Source organism: Pleurodeles waltl, chromosome 5 (assembly GCF_031143425.1).
Source record: "Pleurodeles waltl isolate 20211129_DDA chromosome 5, aPleWal1.hap1.20221129, whole genome shotgun sequence".
NCBI lineage: Eukaryota > Metazoa > Chordata > Amphibia > Caudata > Salamandridae > Pleurodeles > Pleurodeles waltl.
In genome coordinates, this window is record NC_090444.1 from 132,964,565 (window position 1) to 132,989,087 (window position 24,523).

A 24,523-nucleotide genomic window follows, 5' to 3' on the forward strand; every position below is an offset into this window, starting at 1 on the left:
GAGTGCCGAGTCAGTTGTGACTCCTCCAAAGGTGGTGAAGGGCCAGAAGAAGTCTCCAAAGTCTGGTAAGAGCAGCACGGCGGAGAAGGGCGCCATCCTCCCCGGCGGCCGGGACGGCATCGCCAGCACTGTCGTCACTGGTCCGGAGACCACCGCCAGAGTCAGTGCCTTGGAGGGCAGCAGTATCTTCACTGGTCCGGACACCACCGCCAGAGTCGGTGCTCTGGAGGGCAGCAATATCGTCACTGGTCCGGAGACCACCGCCAGAGTCGGTGCCCTGGGGGGCAGCAGTATCGTCACTGGTCCGGAGACCACCGCCAGAGTCGGTTGCCCTGGAGGGCAGCTGTATAGTCACTGGTCCGGAGACCACCGCCAGAGTCGGTGCCCTGGAGGGCAGCAGTATCGTCACTGGTCCGGAGACCACCGCCAGAGTCAGTGCCCTGGAGGGCAGCAGTATCGTCACTGGTCCGGAGACCACCGCCAGAGTCAGTGCCCTGGAGGGCCCCAGCAGCCACAGCCCCGCTGGGCAATGAGGGACCGTCATGCCACACACCAATGCACAGGTCAGAGACAGCAAAGGCAAGCACCGCTGAACAGGTCAGAGACCGCCATGGTGAAGTCTGCTGAATAGGGCAAAGCACCGCTGAACAGGGCAAGGCACCGCTGAACAGGGCAAAGACCGACATGCCAAAGCACCGCTGAACAGGTCAGAGACCGCCATGGTGAAGACCGCTGAACAGGACAAAGCACCGCTGAACAGGGCAAGGTACCGCTGAACAGGGCAAGGCACCGCTGAACAGGGCAAAGACCGACATAGCAAAGCACCGCTGAACAGGTCAGAGACCGCCATGGTGAAGACCGCTGAACAGGGCAAAGCACAGCTGAACAGGGCAAGGCACAGCTGAACAGGGCCAAGCACCGCTGAACAGGGCAAAGACCGACATGGCAAAGCACCGCTGAACAGGTCAGAGACTGCCAACTCAAGCATCGTTAGCGCATGTGCAGCTGGGACAGTGACGGAACAGGGACCATCACGGGGAGCCTGATGCACTCTGGGCACCAGTCCCCCTCCAGAACCAGTGGAGACTGTTATCCACTTGAGAGACTGTGGCTTTGCACTCCCCAGGATTGAACAGTGGGCAACCCACCCACTGTAGAGACTTGAGAGACTGTGGCTTTGCACTCCCCAGGATTGAATAGTGGGCAACCCACCCACTGAAGAGACTTGAGAGACTGTGGCTTTGCACTCCCCAGGATTGAACAGTGGGCAACCCACCCACTGAAGAGACTTGAGAGACTGTGGCTTTGCACTCCCCAGGATGGAAGAGTGGGCAACCCACCCACTGTAGAGACTTGAGAGACTGTGGCTTTGCACTCCCCAGGATGGAAGAATGGGAAACCCACCCACTGGAGAGACTTGAGAGACTGTGGCTTTGCACTCCCCAGGATGGAAGAGTGGGCAGCCCACCCACTGTAGAGACTTGAGAGACTGTGGCTTTGCACTCCCCAGGATGGTACAGTGGGCAAACCACCCACTGTAGAGACTTGAGAGACTGTGGCTTTGCACTCCCCAGGATTGAACAGTGGGCAACCCACCCACTGAAGAGACTTGAGAGACTGTGGCTTTGCACTCCCCAGGATGGAAGAGTGGGCAACCCACCCACTGTAGAGACTTGAGAGACTGTGGCTTTGCACTCCCCAGGATGGGAGAATGGGAAACCCACCCACTGTAGAGACTTGAGAGACTGTGGCTTTGCACTCCCCAGGATGGAAGAGTGGGCAGCCCACCCACTGTAGAGACTTGAGAGACTGTGGCTTTGCACTCCCCAGGATGGTACAGTGGGCAAACCACCCACTGTAGAGACTTGAGAGACTGTGGCTTTGCACTCCCCAGGATTGAACAGTGGGCAACCCACCCACTGTAGAGACTTAAGAGACTGTGGCTTTGCACTCCCCAGGATGGAAGAGTGGGCAACCCACCCACTGTAGAGACTTGAGAGACTGTGGCTTTGCACTCCCCAGGATGGTACAGTGGGCAAACCACCCACTGTAGAGACTTGAGAGACTGTGGCTTTGCACTCCCCAGGATACATCAATGGACTTTGAGCCCATGAGTGTTAATTATAAAAACACTTCCTAGTCCTAGTACACGGCAGAGGGAGATTCCGACCAGGGAACCACAACTAGACGCCGACTGCCTCGTTGCAGATGCTGAACCAGATCACAGGCCTTTGCTCAGGTATGAGGGCTTATGTCTCCCCGGTGATTCGGAAAGGCAAGCTAGAAGCTTAACATGCTGTGCTCTAAATACAACAAGCAGAGGGAGAGTAGAAACTGTTAAGCAATATGATAGCTTTGTTCCTATGTTTTACTCTCCTGGTGACTATTTCAATCCTACTATGTTGTATTGTTCTGGTTATTGCGGCTCACGCCTTATTATCTAAAATACAGTCGTTTTATTAAAACATTAGATAAAACTTATACTGTCTTTTGTCATTTGTATATGAGACCATATTGTAAATGAGAGAGTTGGTTTGGATCTGAGTGACCACGACTTCCCTGAGAAGTTCCAAAGATGTCATGCGCTCGGCTGCCCAATCATCTCTTCCCCGTGGGAGAAATGAGGCACTGCTAGTTAGCCGGAGCAAAAAACGGATTTAGGGTGACAGAATTCTTTACACGTGGGTCAGACTCAGTCCCCCACACCGTTATCGATCCTGCTGCCTAGAAATCCAGTAGTCTCATTTAGGATAATGAGAGCCCACGCGACATGGCGCTGCCAACGATTGGTCTGGCTCTAATGTTTAGGTCCGACTGACTCTCTCGGTCTCATATATATTTTGACTCCTCGGTTCCGTATGCGGAGACGTCCGTTGGGCTGAGGGTTTCCGCCACCACGGGTTAGGTACGTCCTATTGCTTAGTGGTTGGTTGTTCAAGCTTGAACTTTGAAAGGAAAAAACCCCGATATTGGTGTGCCTTCTCTGACCTAGGGCTATTTTTTTTTTTACAAATGGCGAATCCTAATGTAGTGAATATAGCAATCAATATGCGTCACCCGTTCACAGGACATTTGATAGCACATGGACTAACAGTCCAGGGGGGTCCAGTCACTTTTGTGGTGGACGCCGTTGCAGCCTATAGGACAGAACTTTTTTATTCTTGGGTCGTATTTCCAGCAGCTGATGGGGGTACAAATACGTTTCACGAATATACTGTTGCGAATGTCCCTGGACAATACAGGGCTTATGCATACTTAGAGATACCTTTATCTTATCAAGAACACCATAATTGGCTTGATGGCGCCCTCCCACACACAGTAGCACAAGTAAGGTTAGGTCCATTGAGTAATGATGGTCCGACCTGGCCTTTGTTGGCTACTTACACACCATATCCTGCGGTTGCAAATTTGGCAGTGGCTGAAGTGCGTCGTTTATATATAGACTTAACTACAACATACAGGAGACTGGTTCAGTTTGTGACGCAGACATTAAATACTAATGCAGCGCGTGCTGCTCCGGCGCACCCACAAGCAGTGGTTCAGGGAATAAATCCGGCCACTGTACACTCAGTTACGGGCAAGGTACCGGCTAAACGTGAGGAGACTCCATTTTGGCTGGCGCAAAAGATTAATACGCTGGAAGCAGTATTTCCCCATACGGGACCTCAGGATAAACAGAGAATTTTGACGATGTGTTTGCCGTATGGGATGGTTCCTCCAGTGGACCTTTGTAATACCTGGGGCACGGTGTTTGCCGCACTCTACACTACAGCACACGGTACGCCGACTTTAGCTAATTTACCGGAAGTGCTTAAACAAATTCAAGATGAGTTTTATTAAAACATTAGATAAAACTTATACTGTCTTTTGTCATTTGTATATGAGACCATATTGTAAATGAGAGAGTTGGTTTGGATCTGAGTGACCACGACTTCCCTGAGAAGTTCCAAAGATGTCATGCGCTCGGCTGCCCAATCATCTCTTCCCGTGGGAGAAATGAGGCACTGCTAGTTAGCCGGAGCAAAAAACGGATTTAGGGTGACAGAATTCTTTACACGTGGGTCAGACTCAGTCCCCCACACCGTTATCGATCCTGCTGCCTAGAAATCCAGTAGTCTCATTTAGGATAATGAGAGCCCACGCGACATCGTGATGCATACATTTTGGAATGTGTATATATATCTGTATATATTTGGTTACTGTGGTTTGATACATTACAATGTTTGAACTGATTTCCTTTGTCTTTGCATTCTTCAGGGGGGTGTTGTGGGTTGTTACTGTGCTGTTTGGACATTCATTGGTGTGTGTGTTGTAGTGGGTGAGGGTCGGGGTGGGGGTGTTGCGTGTGTGTGTCCCTGACTTTTGCCTCCCCCCTCCCCTATGTCGTAGGTGCAGTACTCACCGTTGTCTTTGGCGCCTACGTTGCTGGTGATCGTAGAGGAGCAGAAAGACAAGCGCAGGGAGTATTTGTAGTTCGGGCTCCATGGTGGCCTCCTTCCTCGTGGAGTGTATTAAGGCGAGCGTTTTCCCATTGCAGAAGCTGTTTCCGGCGTGTTTTTATCCATGGTAAATCCGCCCCAGAAAAGGTGGCGGATTGGCGGGTTGTGATACTGTGGGCGGTTCATTGTCTCCCGCCTGTCTGTTGGCAGTGACCGCCGCGCTGCTAGTCTGTACCGCAGTGGCGGTCGGAGTGTTAAAGTGGCTGTCTATGTTGGCGGTTTCCGCCATGGTCATAATTCCCTTTTTTTGACCGCCGGCCTGTTTGCGGTATTACCGCAGCTTTAACACGTCCGCCAGGGTTGTAATGACCCCCTAAGTCTTTTGGATCAGCTGAAAGTTTCTTTAGCAGAGTTTATGTGAGTTCTTTATTACCCTTGGAACTTGCACTGTTAAAAGGATGCATTTGGTTCTCTGTGATATTGAGTTGCTTTTAGTACAACTGAACAGCACATGACTCAGCTGCATTGTTGGTCAATGATTTTACTCGCAGCGAGGAGGACTTGCTAGATACTCACTGGAGTTAATGAGGCAAGTGACATGTGGACCATTAGGGGTCTAGCGGACTGATTAGAGGTTCAGTAATACAAGGTACGGAAGTGAGAGGAATTTAGCAATTGGTTGCAACAGGTAAACAATCTATTTAAAATCAACTGGGTAAAGAATAGTCACAACAGCAGGTAAATACATTTTTGAGCAGTTACATCTTATTAAAACTGTTTTAAACCACACAAGATGGAACATGAATACAATATGGCTATAGTTCGTGTTGAACATGCAATTTCTGTTATCACTAAAAGTCTAGATGAGGCTAAAACCTTGACTTTAAATAATAAACTTTATTAAGACACAGCCCTACTTGGCAGTGGAGTTTCACTTCAATGCAAACGTAGCTTCTTAACCATTTAAGTTAGTAAATTAGAGGGCAAAATAACTGCAATCCAGACTATGGTTTCATCTTGGGTTCAAATGTTTTAATCAAGAGAGGGGGGATATTATCCTTTGCTGTATTTCATAATATAGGAGTTTCTGCCAATATAATAGCCAATACAGTGTATCACATACACCAGGAAATTGGTACACAGTCATGCTTACCTTCCTTGTAAGTTAACCGGGGACTGTGAGAGATTCTTATCCCAAAGAAGAGCTCCATACACTGCTCATCACAGATTCAGGTGGTGCATGCTCACTTTCGTGCCTTGATTACTAATCAAGACAATAGGTGGCATAACCTGTCACTAGGAGTGAGGTACTAAGAGTAGGGTCTTCAATATCCACGTCTCTGCCCCCAGTCAGTATCCATTGGAGTTGATAGCTGAATGAGTTGCAGGAAATGGGATGGGATATCTTCTTCAGGGGTATGTAGGCTATTAGGATCTGGATCTCCTACATTCAGATCATACTTGGGCACTGGTTTCCTTTGCTGTCAGCATAATTATTGAATGGAATGACCATGACTGGTGCAGTAATACTAGAACTGATTGTTCCATGCGAAGAGCGAACACAGTATTGCTTATTTAATTTCTTGCCGGCTGTTTGTCATTCTGCCAGGTCAAGAGGTGGATGTACGCTGCTGCTCTGGCAGTACACAGACCACAATATTTAGAGATCTCAACTAGGAAAGCAAAATGTCCATGCCTTCAGAGCATCTGCGGTAGCAGCTTTGCTGAAGGTGCTGAAGCTTTGCTTTGAGAGCATCATTTTGGGACTGCCAGGCTTTCCCTGGAAGTTCAAAACAGGACAAAATGGTGTCAGAATGCCTGCCCTTAATATGGCAAACAATCTAACATCAAGTGAATGACAGCCCAATGTCAGAGCACCATCGATTAAAGCTTTCTGCTGACGGAGACAGCAGAAGCTTTTCTGGCAGCAGCTCTCATTGACTCCATATAGCGAGGGAACTGCAAGTTTGATTGACAAATCAATCAAATTTCTAGCAGACTACCAGGTCTGCCAAACTATAAATAAGCCTTCAAACGTAGTACATTGCTGGCTTATTGAGGGGGCACTATTGTCAGATGGGTGCATGCTAATGTTCCCAAGATGTTAATCATATTTGATAACTGTTGTGTTTCATATTCGCATAGGTGGAAAGTCAAAGATAACGCTAAAGGTAATGGCACAATATTCTGATCTCCAATAGACCACTACCAAAGCACAGCACACATTAGAATTAGCTAGCTCTTTGACAGTTACACCAGCATCAGACTATTCCTCAAGATCTAGTTGTAACCTTAAGGAGGACATTTCAACTCTCAGTGTGACTCAAGCCAACTAGTCTCAGCATGTGTCTTTCAGTTTTATAAGGTATTTTAAGCAATGGTACACAGAAGAATAATGCCATGTAAGTAATCTGAATTGAATTTAAAGAACTGAACACTTACTTATGAGCAGCTACTGCTACTGATCTTGCCAAAACAGCACTTCTAGAATCCTTCCCTCCAAATCCACCACCAAGTCTCTTCACTCGGACCACAATGCGATTTGCTGGTACTCCAAGAACTTTAGCAATCACTTCCTACATGTTGAAGAAAAATAAATTACTTTGACTCAGCTGTGAGAAGTCAGTAAACATCCTTCAGTGTGCACGAATCTGATATTGCTGTTATATTGAATGTATATAGGCATCCATGTTACCAAAAGTCACAAAGCACATAGTTCCATTAATCCGACAATTATTAAATTTCCTCAAAATGTGGAATGACATAACTAATCTACTTGCCTTCTGTTTTTATTGGTGTATTCACATTTTTCTGAAGCTTTGAAATAGGCCCAGGCACAGAGTTTTGCTCTGCCTGCAGAGTTTTTGGAATGTTGGCACTTCACCCTACATGGAGTAGTGTGGGGTTCCTGAATACCAACTTCTGGGGCACACAGGAGTTTGTTCATTTGTGTGAGATTTGGTTTTAGCCCTTGCTTGCGAGAGGCACGGTACTCTTGGGCCACTAGTGAATCTCATTGTGCTGCTTGCTGCCACTCGCATGTGACTTTGCATTCTCTTGCGCTGCTTCCAGCATTGACAGTGGGCAAAACAGTGCCATGACCGACCGCAATGCACCTGGAGTAGATATTTTTTTACTTGAAATGCATCTAAATATAGTCAAAAAGAGGTTTTGGAGTGGATGTTCTTCTCCAATGAATCCTTCAAGTTGTGTTTTAGCGTGAGAAGCCTTTTTTTTCAAGACACAAAGGAATTGCCCCAGAGACTCCAACTTCCTGTTCCTGTCAGACAGGCTCCTCCCAGTGCTTTTTCCATCTTCTTGTCACTTTTTACTTGGATTTCGAGGTGGAAGGATCACTTTCTGTCTCCTGGATATACCTTTCAGATTTAAGTATTTTGTTTTTGTGAAATCCCAAAAGCACATTCAAAAACTATTGTATAAGGGGGGTATGGTTTGTTTGCTTGGGCAGGCACCAGTATTTCTTTGTACTCTAATTTGAATTTTAAATGTTATAGTGGTGGGTGGCCTGGAGTTTAACTATGGGCCTAGTTAATGTTTTTTTGCATTTCATTGATTTTTCATCTTTGTAAATACAAATTGTTGCACAGCTCAGTATCTTTTCTACATGTTTGGAACATTTGCAGTATTATTTTACCATGTGGCCTAGATTTCCAAACGGCATCTAACCTGTAATGTCCAGTACTAGTAGTCATCAGTGTATAAAATACATTTTTCAGTGGTATATGTTTTCAAAACTTCATTTAGAACAGGGATGGCATTGGATTAAATTAACAATGTTGGCTATTGTTTGCATTTCATTTTTTTGGCAAAAAGTGTATGTTGGGGGGTAATATTTGATTGCATAGAAGGATGTGTTTTGTTGTGAATTTTTTATAGCTCAGTTAGTTTTGTGTTTTGCATTGCTGAATTAATGCTAGGGTTTTTTTCAGGGTTGCCATCATGCCTCCTTATGGCCAGTGTGTGTGTTTGTCATCCTCCACCATTTGTCTTTGTTCTCCATGTCGTGTGGCCAGCGGCCATTTTGTGTAGTCTATGTCCATAGTCGTGCATTTGTTCTTTGTTCTCCATGCCTCCTTGTTCGCAGTTGTTGTTTGACCATGTCGCTGGCAGCCATTTTGTGCATCCAGTCAGTGTGCTTTTGCCATAGGCCTACATGTGTTCTTTTTTCCCCATACCTCCTTGCTCTTTTTTGTTGTTGTTTGACCATGTGGCTGGAGGCCGTTTTGTACATCCAGCCGGTGCTTTTTTGCCATCGGCTTGCATGTGTTCTTTATTTATTCCCCATGCCACCTTGCTACTCATTGTTGTTTGACCATGTGGCTGGAGCCCATTTTGTGCATCCAATCAGCGTCTTTTTCACCATAGGCTTGCATGTTTTCTTTGTTCCCCATGCCTCCTTGCTGTTGTTGTTTGGCCATGTGGTTGGCGGCCATTTATGCATCCAGCAAGTATGCCTTTGCCATCAGCTTGCATGGATTGATGCAATACCAGTGTATATTGCTATACTTGGGGATCACTAAAAGAATATGATTCTGATGAACATTGCTTATATTATTACCTATCTTATTTGTCGCCTTTACTCACAAAATGTTTATTCTTCTTTTCCTCCCATACAAACATTGGCAATTACTGATCTTTTTTTTGTTTTAATTTAAAAAAAAATTTTTTTAATTATTATAATTTTTTATTTTATTGTTATTTATTTTTTTAATTATATTTCTTGTGATTTTCTTTTTTTGTTTTTAGTTTTGTTTTTGATTTTTACATTTTTTTTATTCTTTCAATGTATTTAATCCTGATTTTTGCCCAATCCATCCATCCGCCCCTCCACCCAACATAGACACACAGCCGTGCTACAGCATTCAGTTTCTTTAGGTGATGCACTGCAGACACATCAGAAGCATATTTCTTTTTTTGAAATTATTATTTCATTTCCCCTGGACCACTTTGCTGCCACAGGTTTTTTAAGGATTATGCCATTTACCCATGCACCTCACTCTTACTACCACAGGTGTCACCTTTAAAACAGATGGAGATAAAACAAAGAGCTATATCTGTGTGTTGTATTGCTTGATTTGAAATGAAATTTTATGGTGTTTTTTGACTTTTCAATGTTTGATTAAATGGTATGTATTACATAAGTAACCAATAGTACTAATATTGAATGTGTCTGTAGTAATTCCACCTGCAATAATGCCACGTTTCACCAACTACATGTTTTTCTTGCTAGGTTGCTTTCAGATGCACAAGAGTAGAGAAGTTACATCACTTGCAGTACTGTCACAGAGAAGACCTGTACAGTGCTAACAGCCCTCTAATCTCTTCCGCTTATGCAGTTTAGTGCCACTGCCAACTCAGAGCTTTAAGATGACCCCAAAGAAAGTTGCTCCCAAGAATGTGGTCACTGAGAAAAAGCAGCTTTCCACTGTGAAGTGCTGACCACAACCTTCTTCGGGAGACATGTGCTTCCCACTCCTGGCCCCGGGGAGGAACTTGGGAGCAGCACTCCCGCAACAACAGCACCACCCCAAACTAAGCCCAAGACCATATCTGTCAGTGAGGCAGCCACTGCAATCATGGTGAGGCTGATGAGCAGTGACACTGAATTGGATTTGTCACTAATACAAAGTAGAACACAGTCATTTCAGGAAACAGAGCAAAGTGGACAGCAGCTGCAGCTAGCAATAGTAGATCTACCCAAAGGTGAAGCAGAATAGAAGGCTGAGCTTCCTGCCTAGCAAATACCTCCTCTTTTAAAATCAATGGATTCCAGATCTCCAGCAAGAAAAAGGAAAGGTACTACTACACCATCTTCTCCAAGAACCACTTCTGATAACAATGATAGGGACATGGAGGGGACCCCGGCAGAGTCCAGGAGACGCCAGGAGAGGCAACAGAAAAAAAAAAGATACAGAAAGCCTTAGACTCATGGAAAGGGATGATGATGAGGAGGATAATGATGAGACAGTCATTGTGGAAGCTGGCAAAGAGGAGTCCAACATTCCTATCCAACCTGCTCCAAGGGATGTGGCATAGGCAGCACGGCCGGCTCCTATATTTGTAAGGCCCTACCTGAGATCTGCACCAACTCCTACCTCAGTATGCACTGCAGAGAGGCAATTGACACATTCACCTACCACCAGTTCTTCTTCAGGCACTGGAAGTGGCCCAGTTATAAAGTACTTCTCCCCAGTTTGGGTCTTTTTTCTGATTAGCAAACAGGAGGAGAACATTGCAAAATGCTCCATTTGCCATGCAAGTGTTTGCCGAGGTAAGCCTTGTTCACATTATGGTACTGGAGGCCAGATGACCCTATGAAAAGACATCATGCAATTCAGTCTGAGGAGCACCTTAAAAAACTGCTGAACCTGGTGGTAGCGGAGAAGGTGAGGAGAGCCAAGAAACATCAGCTACAACTGGTCAAATCACGGTGGATGATGAGGAAGAAGATGGTGACATTCTCAAACAAAACAACCCTGTCCCCAGCAGTGCACCAGAATCACCTACCTCAGCGATCTCACACTGGCAGAGGAAGACTCAGTCTCAGATGGAGACCCCACATCATATGGTGACTGCACCATGACACACTGAGTCTACCACCACCTACTTCTCGAATGACGCCTGCATCAGTGGCCCCAGAAAAGAAGAAAATCCAGGCTATTACAAGCATTTTTAGGCAGGAGGGGCCTTACGACTGCAACCACCCAATAGCACGTTTGTACAATGGGAAGCTGGCAAAAATGTCTGAGCTTGACCTCTTTCCTTTTTCTTTGGTGGAAGGAGTCGGATTCTTAGAATTTGCGGCAGTCATCTGCCTGAAATGGAAGGTTCCAAGTTGTACCTATTTTGCCAGAGTTGCTGTTCCAGCACTGTATCACAATGTGCTGCAATTAGTGGTCAAGCTTTGCAGCAAAGTGTTGGCCACACTATACACCTGACGACAGATATATGGACCAGCTGTCAGGCTACTGATTACATATGCATCACTTCACACTGGATCTCTTTTGCTAGGTAAAGCAAAAGCTATCTACAGGTCTTGGCCCTGAAGACATTTTTAAGAGCATTCTGTGGAATGCAACAGTAGCCATGTTCACCATGAGGAAGTCACACACAGCTGCAAACATCTTGGATGAATTTAATAGCAAGGTGTCTGTATGGTCTCCAAATTAGATTTGTTGCCTCGGACAATGGAAGTCACATTGTAAAGGCCATGGCAGACAGTGTCTTTTTCAGGGTCCTGTGTTTGGCGCACTGCATTAACCTGGTTGTGCAAGACTTTCTAAAAAAATAAGACATAGCACCATACTGACCACCAGCAGACAAATCTGCACTCATTTCAGCCATTCTTTTAAAGCCTGGAAAATGTTGCAGATTATTCAGCAAGCTAACACAGTACCAGTTTAAGGCCTGATACAGGAGGTGCCAACATGTTGGAACTTAAACTATCATATGCTGCAATGTCTGTTTGAGCAGTACAGACATATCAATGACTATGTCATTGTAAGGAAATGCCTCCTTGGCATGGTTACCTCCTACCTTTTTGCCTTTGCTGATGCTAAGTTATGATTTCAAAGTGTGCTGGGACCCTGCTACCCAGGCCCCAGCACCAGTGTTCTTTCCCTAAACTGTACCTTTGTCTCCACAATTGGCACAACCCTGGCACTCAGGTGAGTCCCTTGTAACTGGTACCCCTGGTACCAAGGGCCCTGATGACAGCAAAGGTCTCTAAGGGCTGCAGCATGTCTTATACCACCCTGGGGACCCCTCACAGCTTGTGTGTGCTGGTGGGGAGAAAATGACTAAGTCGCCAGGCACTCCCCTCAGAGTGCCATGCCAACCTCACACTGCCTGTGGCATAGGTAAGTCACCCCTCTAGCAGGCCTTACAGTCCTAAGGCAGGGTGCACTATACCACAGGTGAGGGCATATGTGCATGAGCACTATGCCCATACAGTGTCTAAGCAAAACCTTAGACATTGTAAGTGCAGGGTAGCCATAGGAGTATATGGTCTGGAAGTTTGTCAAACACGAACTCCACAGTTCCATAATGGCTACACTGAAAACTGGGAAGTTTGGTATCAAACCTCTCAGCACAATAAATGCACACTGATGCCAGTGTACATTTTATTGTGAAATACACCCCAGATGGCATCTTAGAGATGCCCCCTGAAAACATACCCGACTTCCAGTGTGGGCTGACTAGTTTTACCAGCCTGCCACACACCAGACATGTTACTGGCCACATGGGGAGAGTGCCTTTGTCACTCTGTGGCTAGTAACAAAGCCTGTACTGGGTGGAGGGGCTTCTCACCTCCCCCTGCAGGAACTGTAACACCTGGCGGTGAGCCTCAAAGGCTCACCCCCTTTGTTACAACGCCACAGGGAATTCCAGCTAGTGGAGATGCCCTCTGGCCACGGCCCCACTTTTGGCGGCAAGGCCGGAGGAGATAATGAGAAAAACAAGGAGGAGTCACTGGCCAGTCAGGACAACCCCTAAGGTGTCCTGAGCTGAGGTGACTCTGACTTTTAGAAATCATCCATCTTGCAGATGGAGGATTCCCCCAATAGGATTAGGGATGTGACCCCCTCCCCTCAGGGAGGAGGCACAAAGAGGGTGTAGCCACCCTCAGGGCTAGTAGCCATTGGCTACTAACTCCCCAGACCTAAACACACCCCTAAATTCAGTATTTAGGGGCTCCCCAGATCCCAGGAAATCAGATTCCTGCAACCTGAAGAAACAAGAAGGACTGCTGACCTACAAGCCTGCAGAGAAGAAGGAAGACGACAACTGCTTTGGCCCCAGCCCTACCGGCCTGTCCCCAACTTCGAAAACCTGCTCCAGCGACGCATCCGATGTTCTCATAGGCGCCTATGTTTTTGGGCACCTCTTTGACCTCTGCACCTGACCGGCCCTGAGCTGTTGGTGTGGTAACTTTGGGGTTGCCTTGAACCCCCAACTGTGGGCTGCCTATGCCCCAGAACTGAGACTTGTAAGTGTTTACTTACCTCCTAATCTAACCTTTACTTACCTCCCCCAGGAACTGTTGATTTTTGCGCTGTGTCCACTTTGAAAATAGCTTTTATTCAAAATCCCTAAAGTACCTAAATGAAGTACCTTACATTTAAAGTGTTTAATGTAAATCTTGAACCTGTGGTTCTTAAAATAAACTAAAAGATATTTTTCAACATAAAAACCTATTGGCCTGGAGTAAGTCTTTGAGTGTGTGTTCCTCATTTATTGCCTGTGTGTGTACAACAAATGCTTAACACTACCCTCTGATAAGCCTACTGCTCAACCACACTACCACAAAATAGAGCATTAGAATTATCTACTTTTGCCACTATCTTACCTCTAAGGGGAACCCTTGTACACTGTGCACACTATTTCTTACTTTGAAATAGTACATACAGAGCCAACTTCCTACAGTCATTGAAAGAGGAGGGGATGCAATTGGGAAATATATGATCATGGGTGCAGACATATGGGGCCTAGTCAAATGCCTGACACACATGCTGCTCCCTTTTGAGGTTTTCATGTGACAAGTTAGCAAGGACAGTATGAAGGGCTAAGCTATCCCGCTGCTGCATCTACTGTAAGGGAAGCTAAAGAATGTGTTTGAAAGGTTCTCACTTGGAGGTGTGAATGAAAACTCAGAAGTGCAAGCCTTGGTTGAGAGCCTATGCTATTTCTTGACTTGTAATGCAAGGCTGCAAAATGACATCATCTCACCCAAAGAGTACATCTGTGCCACCCTACTTGATCCACACCACAAAACAATTTAACACACTTTCATTCCTTTTTCCAAAGGAGATGTTTCAAAATGCAAGAGGCGGATTGTTGAGCAAACTGGAGAACTGGACGAAGAATGGCTGGAACTTAGAGCCCCACTCTGCAGTTCTGGGGAGTTGCCTTCAGCTTCCAGAGAGGGCAGTCTTGTCTCACAGCAGCCAACACCAGCAACAGGAACATAGACAACATTAGAAGAGTCAAACCCAACATCTGCATTGGTTTGGTTTCAAGTGGCAGGTAATACTTCTAGTGCAGAGGGGAAGGCAAAAGAGGTCGAGTAAGTGGCAGCCCAACAACACTTCTGAGGATGTTCCAGGAGCATATGGATGATCCAAAAGATGTGTATGTCGATCAGAACCAATTAGTATGGGATGATGCACCAATGGCCACAGCTCAGCAGGCTGGCAATGAAGTATCTGGCTTGTCCTGTAGCTAGAATGTCTGCTGAACGTGTGTTCAGTGCAGCTGGCACAGTTGTTACAGTGAGAAGGACCATTCTCTGGCCTCAAAACTTGGAAAAATTAACCATGATCAAAATAAACCAGCATTTTATACCACATGAATACACCGTTCCTGAAACACCACAGGAGAAGGAAGAGGATAATTTCTCACAACCAGTGGGTTTGCTGACCAATTTCTGGATGAACAACTTGAGTTTGAGGATGAACTCAGATTTATGCTGCCACACCATTTTTTAGTCGCCTATATGGCCGGATTGGAGCTGAACCCATATGCAGTGAAGAAGCCCCCACATTCCCTTCAGGACACTGGAGACAAAGCCTGCCTATCTCACATGCTATTGCCTAACCTTTTTTTACATCACCTAGCAGGGCTGCTCTAAAAGATCATTAATTGAAAGACTGCCAGTGCCAATGCCAAATTCTAAAGTGTTGCTACAATCAAAGAGGAGATAATATTGTGTATCAACAATCGTGCTTAGACTGGAAGAATTGACTACTACCTATTGCACCAATGAGTGATATATTGAGTGATTGTGAGTGTTGATTGATGGTGTATGTGGTAGCTGACAATGAGGGAGAGAGTTTAACAAATTTGTAAACTTGATTGTCATGATTTGCAATGTTTGGGGGCTGATGGGTGATCATTTTTTTACTGAAAGTGGGTGGCATTTCAAACTTAGCAAAATGTACCTGAGGGGTCCACTCTTTTTCTCTAGTTCCTCAGAGACCAGACCAGTCACTTTCATTACCAAAGAAAAATCTACACAAAATACTCCATTTTTATTTCTCTATTTGTTCTTCAACTGCAGTGCACTACACAACTCTACCTCGCTCGGTTTGGGACTTAGACTCAGTCACTCAGAATCAGGAGGAAGAGGATAGAAGGACTCAGGGCGGGACCACCTCAACAGTTAGAAATAAAAAAGAGAAACCATAATTATGGTGTAGACTCTGAGGCCTAGTATTCACAGAGCTCTGTGGACTGGAGAAAGGTGTAGTGATTTGTGAAATGCTGCTGAGTGTGTGTCTGCTGCATTGATGGCACAAACATGAAACTCCTCTTTGTGTTCTTGCTCTGCTCTGAGTCTTCTTGGTACACTCCTGACTCCTCATGAAGCTTACCTTGCTTCCATTCATACGTCTCCTTTACTCTATACTATCGTTACTGTTTTTCAATATGCAGGCCTTCTCTTAGTTCTTTCTTACATATTCAAAACTTGGTGAAAGCTCAACCCTCCAACTTATCTACCGGACAGGTTTAGCCGGGTACAAGAGTGACGGATATTCCAAGAAGAATGGAGATGCACCGCCCAGTTTGGGAATGCAGCATCATTTTCCATTCTACAATCATATTTTTTTTAGAACTGGGTGGGTTAACTTCAATCCTCCATAATTTGTATTTTTCAAACCTAGAAGTCATAACATTTAGAGATATACTATTTTGGGTATTTCTGGGGCTGGAGTAGTGTTTACAATGCATTTAACCAAACTGTGTCATACTTATCCCTTCATCGTTTCCTTACACAAAAGATTGATAATGGTGTGCTGCTCAGCACCTGATGAATATTATTGTGGTTTCTTTTGTGTAGTTTTTGACTTTGTCACACCTTTCCCCAAACCGACTTTCCCATTCATTCGAGCCCCTAACCTTCTTCCCTGGGGCTGTGTGATTTATTGAGGTGAGCCCTCACTTTACACCATAAATAAATCACACACTTGCTGGGGTGGATGTGGTGAAAGAGACACCAACTCACTGTATGACCTTCTACTACCTGAGCAATATTCTACACCATCACCATTAACATCATCATTAAGGCGTTATGTTGCGTAAATGCTTAACCTAGTCCAACCACTTCAGACTCTGAGCTCATTTCTCCTGGCTCAAATATTTAAATTCCTAAGTTGAGTTTTCATTAAATACTAGCTCCCCATTGCTCAGAAGAAGTTAATATTGCTAGTTTTTTTATTATCATATGTGTCTTCTTTGTTGTGTGACAAATACTGTCATTGGGATAGTCTGGTCTCAGTCTTTCTAAAGTGATTTCACGTATGACCCACTAACTATGTTTTCTTTTAATGTAGTTGGCAGTATGGATAGCCCTTTGATTAATCTGGCAGCTGGTGTTCGCATAGGTGGGAGTGCCACCGTGTGTCTTCCCTGTTAGTGTGCTAGCCTGCTACTACTACCGCCCCCTTAAGATGCTATTTTGGGTAAATCCTGCAGTAAGAAGACAGAAGTATCAGCCCTCGTTCATCTATTCAGATAAGAGAAGAACTATGGATTGAAGTGAACTTGATTAGTTAGTAATTAACTTCCACTGAAGATGTTTGTGTGTATCTAGGTTTTTGTAAGCAAAATAGACAATGGCAATTATCCCCTAGTAATCAATATAGCTACAGAGGGCAGTAGAGGAAGAGTATAAGTAAATAACATGCACTTTTTTTAGCAAATTTAAAAAAAATAAAAAAAACAGGCTACCCTAAAAAACAGGATTGCAAACTAAAACACCAAACCAAACATTTGAGGCATAAATTAAGTAAAATAAAGTAGCCCTCTTTAGGAAAACCCACCTTTTCCACACACAACAGGACCACTCATCACCCCAAACAAATGGCCCTGTCGCCAAAAGTCCAACAAAAGTCCAAAATTAAAAAAAAACCTGGTCCCAACTCCCTTCCCAACACCTTCAACCGCAACAAGTCCCTCCCACCAAAACAAAAAAATAAAAAAAGCCTCAGAAAAGGGCATCCAGACCTGGTCCACTCTGCTCTATCCTTCTGAGCCGGCTCTCCATATTGTCCACCCACTACATGATGCACCCCAGCGATGCCCTGTCAGAGAGGGAGGGGGTGCATGTGTTCTAGTCAGGGCCCCTGACAGCTGGTGGCAGTGCCATCGATGTAATGGCTGAGAGGCCGAGGCTGGCATGCTGAAGTGGGGCCTGTGTCAGAGGCAGCTATTTCTGTCTCTTCATCCTCCAGGTCCACCAGCTGCCGGTATTCTGCCTGGATGGTCTCCAGCCTCTGCCACCGCAGACTGGTCGCTATCTCCTCCCTGGTGGGTGGTGCTGGTGAATCGTCAGGAGTAGCTATAGCGAGAAAAACCAAAAACAAGAATTGTAAATAATGCTCTGTGCAAGGGGTGCCACATTAGCAGTATATAGCTGGTCCCTTAGGGACAGTGAAACTTGATGTGATCATGATTAGGAGAGTCACGGGCAATTTTATTTGTTTACCCACACATGCCTCACATAAAACGCACTGACTGTCTGGCAGTAAAGAATTAGGGCAGAATAACACCAGATTTTTACAAAAAACAGTGTTTCGATTTTTATTCTTTTGAAGGCTTTTTCTGTAACTTAAGACACTGAGTGGAAAAATAAAAATAAATTACCTTTCATTTATGAGGAAGGCATTATGCACTAAGCAGTACAAGTAGTTGTGTCTATAATGGAGGCATGCTAGCTAGCACTTCGGGTACTTTGCTACTGTCTGAAACTGGAGCAGCTGTAGTTGACATTTATCTATCTTCAGTTCCAATGGCCCTTTTCTCCTCCAAATGCCTTTCACTTTCTACCCTGACACCAAAGAGGATGATGAATAATAAATAAGATACATCACACACAGCACTTATAAAATGTGGACATTATTATCCTGTCTAACATAAGTAGATGGTGGGTAAAACAATGCACTGCACTACAGGGAAAGGAACGGGCTACATAGATTGTATTTGTTACATTTGTCACAGAGTATCCCTTATGAAAAACTTCAAATCAAATCAGGTACTTAGTCCCACTTTACTCACTGGCCTGGCCCACCACCACAAATTATTTTGAACAAATTAATTCACTGGGCAGTAAGGAAAGGAAACCTGATTTACTCTACTGCAGGGTAAGGTAGAGGGATTAGAACAAAAATTAAAGTACCCCACTCTGAACTGTAGCTTTGATAACCATGAAACAAAGTAAGCAATGTAGGTGAGCAGCATGTCCATCTCCAGAAGAGCACCCTTGTTTATTCATCCAAGCAATTATTCAATCATCCTTTCATTCTTCCTACTATATTCACCCAAGGCCACAATAATTTAAGCTTTACTTTCTCTCATCCTGTCTTCCATCAAACTTTTCTATCCATTATCCATCCATTCTGTATCCACCCTTTCTTTCAATCATCCTTTCACCAATCCATCCATTTACCCAATTCTCACCCACGCATCCTGTCACCCTCCCACCTATCCTTTCCTTTCACTCATTTCACCAATCCTTTCTTTTAACCTTTGGTTCTTCCCCGTTTCCCTCAAGCCATCATGTTTAGCATACATTATGTGAGATTTTGCGGAGCTGCAGATGGAAGAGGCCATAACTCAGCCACCACTGTAGCTGGTAAAGCGGGGGTTTCATGATCATGAGTCATGACGACACCCTTGTAGCTAGTGAGTATAATACCAATTGTCAATAAGCAAGCAATGTGACTTACCGTCACCCATCCCCGCTGCCGCTTCCCCCCTCCAAACAAATCTCCTTCTGCAGCGGCACTTGAGCCAGCAACAATCTGTGTGGCTAGAAAAAAACATTGTACATTTTTTAGATGCCAGATACGCCTCCCTTCATTTTTCTAATTAAATAAATTACAACTGCAATACATCACTACAGTTTGGTTATCACTGCAGTATCTTCAACCGAAAATATCACTCTAGGCATTTTGTTTATGCACAATGACAGAAAAGCCAGTTAATCAAGCCAACAAAAAACTTTTCGTGATGGAGGGGCAGAGCTGTAGTTTATGATGATGATGACTCTGAATCATTGAAGTGCAATAAAGGGGTTGAATAATAATGGTCAATGAAAGACATATGGTGTTGGTTGGCAAATACAATGGGACCTCATACTTTCTAGCCTTGCTGCACTGTCATGGGAACTGCTGGTATACAGTATAAATGAATTACACAGCACAACATTGGGGGTTGGGGAGAGGTGGTCCATGATCATGGACACTCATGTTAACTGTTCGAGTAGGAGCAAGAACAAAAAAGCCTTCTCAATAAATACAGATGGTGAATATTATTTATAATACTAGCTTACTTGGGCCTGCAACCTTCACAGTAGACAGTACCAATAATATGTTGCTAGTCTTACAGTAGCACAAGATATATAGGGGAGATAGAAAGATTACCATTAAGGTAGAAGAAATCTACAGACTAGTATAGACCAGAAAAAGTCAGATACCAAAAAAAAACATGAAATAAGGAAAGAAAGATAATGCAGGGGTAACAGGAATTAAACCAAAATTGGATAGGGGAGTTGGAAAAAAAGGTGACAGTATAAAAAATAAACAAGGCAAAATTAAAAGTAGTATAATGGTGGGCAGAGGTAAAAATTAGGGAAATACTAATAATAAACAAAAAAGACTTACTGGGGTGAGCAGCAGTGCGCGCTGATGGTTGGTAGCTCCTCCCCTGCTCTTCTCGGACCCACCTCAGCAATACCCCTCTTCTTGCCCTTGGGTGCTGATGTAAGAAATAAAGAAGATAAAAAATAGATTAGTGGTACAGTTAATCTCCACAAAATTAATGTTAATATAAATTAATATAACAGGCAAACGCAGTAACATTGTTCTTATCTAAATCAGGTTGCCTATGGTACTAGTATCGACTATCGTTGAGTTGGCTATACTAATCCTATAATCCCTATTTCCTCAACAAAAACTACATTTGCAACTAATTCATTGCAATAAATGATCTTTAATTCTATTGTCATTTCTCAACCCCCTTGATGGACCAACTCAGTCTCCATTTTTTGCAGGGTATAGATGCATACTAGTACTACACATCACTATGAAACTGCTGGGACTGTACGCGCTACATAAAGAAAGTCATAGAGAAAGCTAACTCACTGATATCACTAATTCACAATGGTGACAGAAGGACAGAGTAGTTTGCATTGCAATGGCTTCTTAAATAATCAGCCAAAGCAAGCCCTGATGAGTAGGATTAGGTAGCGCCATGCAAGTGCGTAGCTCAAACTGGATCACATAGTGATATTCTTAATGTAAATTAAATGTAGCTTACCTCCAAGTGTGAGCAGCATGCTATTTGGAAAAAAAAGTTCACACTGTAGAACATAAACAACAAAAAATATAATTAATACTCACTTAGCCTTGGAATCTCGACCCCTAGATGGTCGAGCAGGTCTTGCTCCCAGTCAAGGATATCCACCCAGTGGTGCATCAGCTGTCTGGTGGTGCACTGGACCTGGGTGGTCCGCCACACACACCTGCACACCCTCCCCCAACGCAGCTGATGTTCGTTCCCACAACGGGTACCCGCTGCCAGCATGGAGAGGATGTGGCGGTGCACACAAAAAAACAAGTGCTGCACCTGCACCTCACAAAAGATTATCCAGGGCTGCACTCCTTAGAGGTGCACCATCCACAAGGTAGGCGGCTGCTGCTGGCTGTTCGGTGGGGGGCGTGGCACCGCCGCTTCTCTGGTCACCGTCCTGCTCTGCCATGGGCCTTGGTGGGGTAAAGAAAAGAAACAGGAGGAGGAAGGAAGGAATGAAGAAAGGAAGGAATAATTAAGTAAAGGGAAAAATACAAGTCACAAAAGAACACAAAAAAAATGAAAGAAAGTGAAATACAGAGACACGAAAACACACAGACTAATAAAATAAATAAAAATGTGGGGTACATTAATTAGGAGGGCAGAGGATTGAAAAGATTAGGAAGGGATTGAAAAAGGCCCAGCACCATGAACAGAGTAAGAAACAAGATGGCCGCGCCCATGCAAACCTCGTGGTGCAGTTCACACGTGAATCAGAATGTGAGCACATACACTGTGTTTGACATAAAACGCAATACATACAGGAGCCCTGGGAAACTCCACCCACCAGTGGAACTCCACTTAGTGCAGTTTTTTAACCAGTTCACGGAGTCCGCTCTCATTAACACCAGAACAAGGCTGGGATGGTCTGGAAACTGTAAGCTCAACCTTGAAAATATAATATTTTATTGACAAAGCAAACATTTTCACTGAGCTTCACCCTCTCTTTAAGGGCACAATACATAGGCTTAAAGTTAGAGGTGTTTGAGGTTCCATATGAGCAACCAATGAAAAAAAAAAAATCTCATTAATTACGCTTCCTTTGGGAAAGAAAAAGGTGTACGTATGCTAACTTGTCATTGTGAGAGAGCCTATATTAGGAAAAATGACTGAAAAATTAAGAGAAATTGAGATCAACATTAGGAGAACACTTTAAAGAGATGAGACCTAGCAAGTGAGCTTCAAAAACAAATCTTATTGATTACTGTCTGAGCGAAATGAGGACAGTCAAAACACTATTGCAAATAGAAGCACAGTGGACACTGTACTTAGAAACAAAGCAACCAAAGGGTTTCAACAATAGATTTGAACTAAAGTACAAGTTACTTACCTTCGGTAACGAAATATCTGGTAGAGAAATATTTGCAGATTCCTTACCTTAGAATTTTCCCCCAGACGTCAGACTGGATCCGGAGATTTTTATTTGAGCAATACCCTTGCGCGTCGGTAGGTGGCGTTGGTCGTCTCCGCAGGCGTCGTAGGCATCGTGGTTACCGTGATGACATCGGGAGTAGTACGTAGACGCCACCCTCACGCAGTGACGTCAGTTTCTTTTAACGACTTTCCACGCCAGAGCGCAGAGCCGCTAAGAACACTGTGATTGATGCGCCAGATCCAAGGGCCTGAAATCCCTGTCCCTAGAAATCAGTTCCCAAGCGGGGAGGATGGGTGGGCGGTAAGGAATCTGCAACTAGAATATGTCTCTACCAGAGATTTTGTTACCGAAGGTAAGTAACTTGTACATCTGATAGAGACTTCTAGGTGCAGATTCCTTACCTTAGAATAGATACCCAAGCAATGCCATCCTCGTTGGTGGGCTGTGAACCAAGATCATACTAGAAAGTCCTGCAGGACCAAATGACCAAAGTAGCCGTCTCGATGGACTTGACTATCCAGGCAGTAATGCTTAGCAAGCGTGTGCAGGGTTGCCCACGTTGCTGCCTGGCAGATATCCAGGACAGGAACTCTGCCTGCTAACGCAGTGAAAGTCGCGGTTGCTCTGGTGGAATGAGCACGCAAGCCTTCAGGAGGTTGCTTTTTAGCCAAAGCGTAACACATTTTGATGCAAAGAAGCACCCATCAAGAGATGGCACACTTTTGCACTGCCTCCCCTTTCTTAGCACCCATATAGCCAACAAAGAGTTGATGTTCACCTGGAAATCTTTAGTACGATTGAGGTAGAACGCCAACGCTCTTTTTGGGCCCAGACAGTGGAGTCTCTCCTCCTCATGGGAAGGATGTGGGGGTGAGTAGAAGGTAGGCAAAGTGATGGACTGGCCTACATGAAATGGTTTAACCACCTTAGGAAGGAAGGAAGCTCTAGTGCGTAACATCACTTTGGCCTGAAGCTCACTCACCCTGCGAGCAGAGGTGATAGCGACCAGAAAGACAGTTTTGAATGTGAGGAGCCACAAGGGACAATTATGCATTGGCTCAAAGGGTGTACACATCAAATAAATAAATACAAGATTAAGATCCCACTGAGGCATGATAAATGGAGTGGGAGGAAATAAGTGGGTGAGCCCTTTTAAGAACCTACTCACAACAGGAGATTTAAAGAGTGAGGGCTGATCAGGTAGCCTAAGAAAGGCATAAATGGGAGACAAATACCCTTTAGGGGTGCCCAAAGCAGAGCCCTGCTGGGCTAAAGAAAGAATGAACAGAAGAACCTCTGACAGAAAAGGGATCAACAGATTTGTTGGTACACCATGTCACAAATGTATTCCAACAACAGGCGTATACAGTTTTAGTCGATTGACATCTGGCTGCCGGGTGGAGAACCGTCCCCTGCTGCTGCGACAGAAGATCTGCCCGAAGAGGCAGTCGGAGTGGAGGATCAATGGACATGCTAAATATCTCTGGATACCACACTCTTCGAGCCCAGTCCGGAGCCACCAAGATAACTTGGGCCCAGTCGTACTTGATTTTCTTGAGAACTCTGGGCAGAAGAGGGATACGCGGGAAGGCGTAAAGGAGGCCTGAGCTCCACTCAAAACGAAAAGCGTCTCCGAGCGAGTATCGCCTTGGAAACTCCAATGCGCAAAACAGCTGACATTGCGTGTTCTCTGCGGAGGTGAACAGATTTAACCAAGGCTCTCCCCACTTGAGAAAGAGACCTTACGCCACCTCCGGATGGAGACGCCATTCGTGATCGACTGTGCGTCGGAGGCTGAGTTTGTCTGCTCTGGCGTTGAGAGAGCCCGCCAGATGTTGAACCATCACGGTAATGCCCTGATGTTCCAGCCATGTCCAGAGGCGTAGTGCCTCCTGACAAAGGGTCCAGGACTCTACTCTGCCTTGTTTGTTAGAGTACCACATGGCGGTAGTGTTGTCCGTGAACACCTGCACCACTTTCCCTTCGAGAGAGGGAAGGAATGCGTTCAAAGCAAGCCTGATCGCACAGAGCTCCAGCATATTTATGTGGAGCCCCGACTCCGGCGGAGACCAGAGGACTCTGATCTCCGCCTCTCCCATATGGTCGCCCCAAACCAGAAGTGACGCATCTGTCACTATAGAGAGATCTGCTTGGGGAAGGGAGAGGGACCTGCCGTTGACCCAATTTGGATTCGAAAGCCACCACTGCAGGTCTTTCGCAGTCTCCTCTGAGATCTGGACCATGTCTCAGAGATTTCTCTGATGCTGCGCCCACTGGAACTTCAGGTCCCACTGCAGAGCCTGCATATGCCATCTGGCATGTGTTACTAGCGGGATGC

At 45.0% G+C, this 24,523-nt stretch overlaps 1 protein-coding gene across 1 annotated transcript in view; it reads right to left on the reverse strand.

Moving 5' to 3' along the window:
• LOC138295473 (xanthine dehydrogenase/oxidase-like) overlaps positions 1–24,523 on the reverse strand; it is a 794,335-nt gene that overhangs the window by 309,732 nt on the left and 460,080 nt on the right. The window contains exon 22 of the mRNA XM_069233806.1: positions 6,882–7,015. Within this exon, the coding sequence (XP_069089907.1) occupies positions 6,882–7,015 (134 nt within the window). The remainder of the gene's footprint in view (positions 1–6,881; positions 7,016–24,523) is intronic.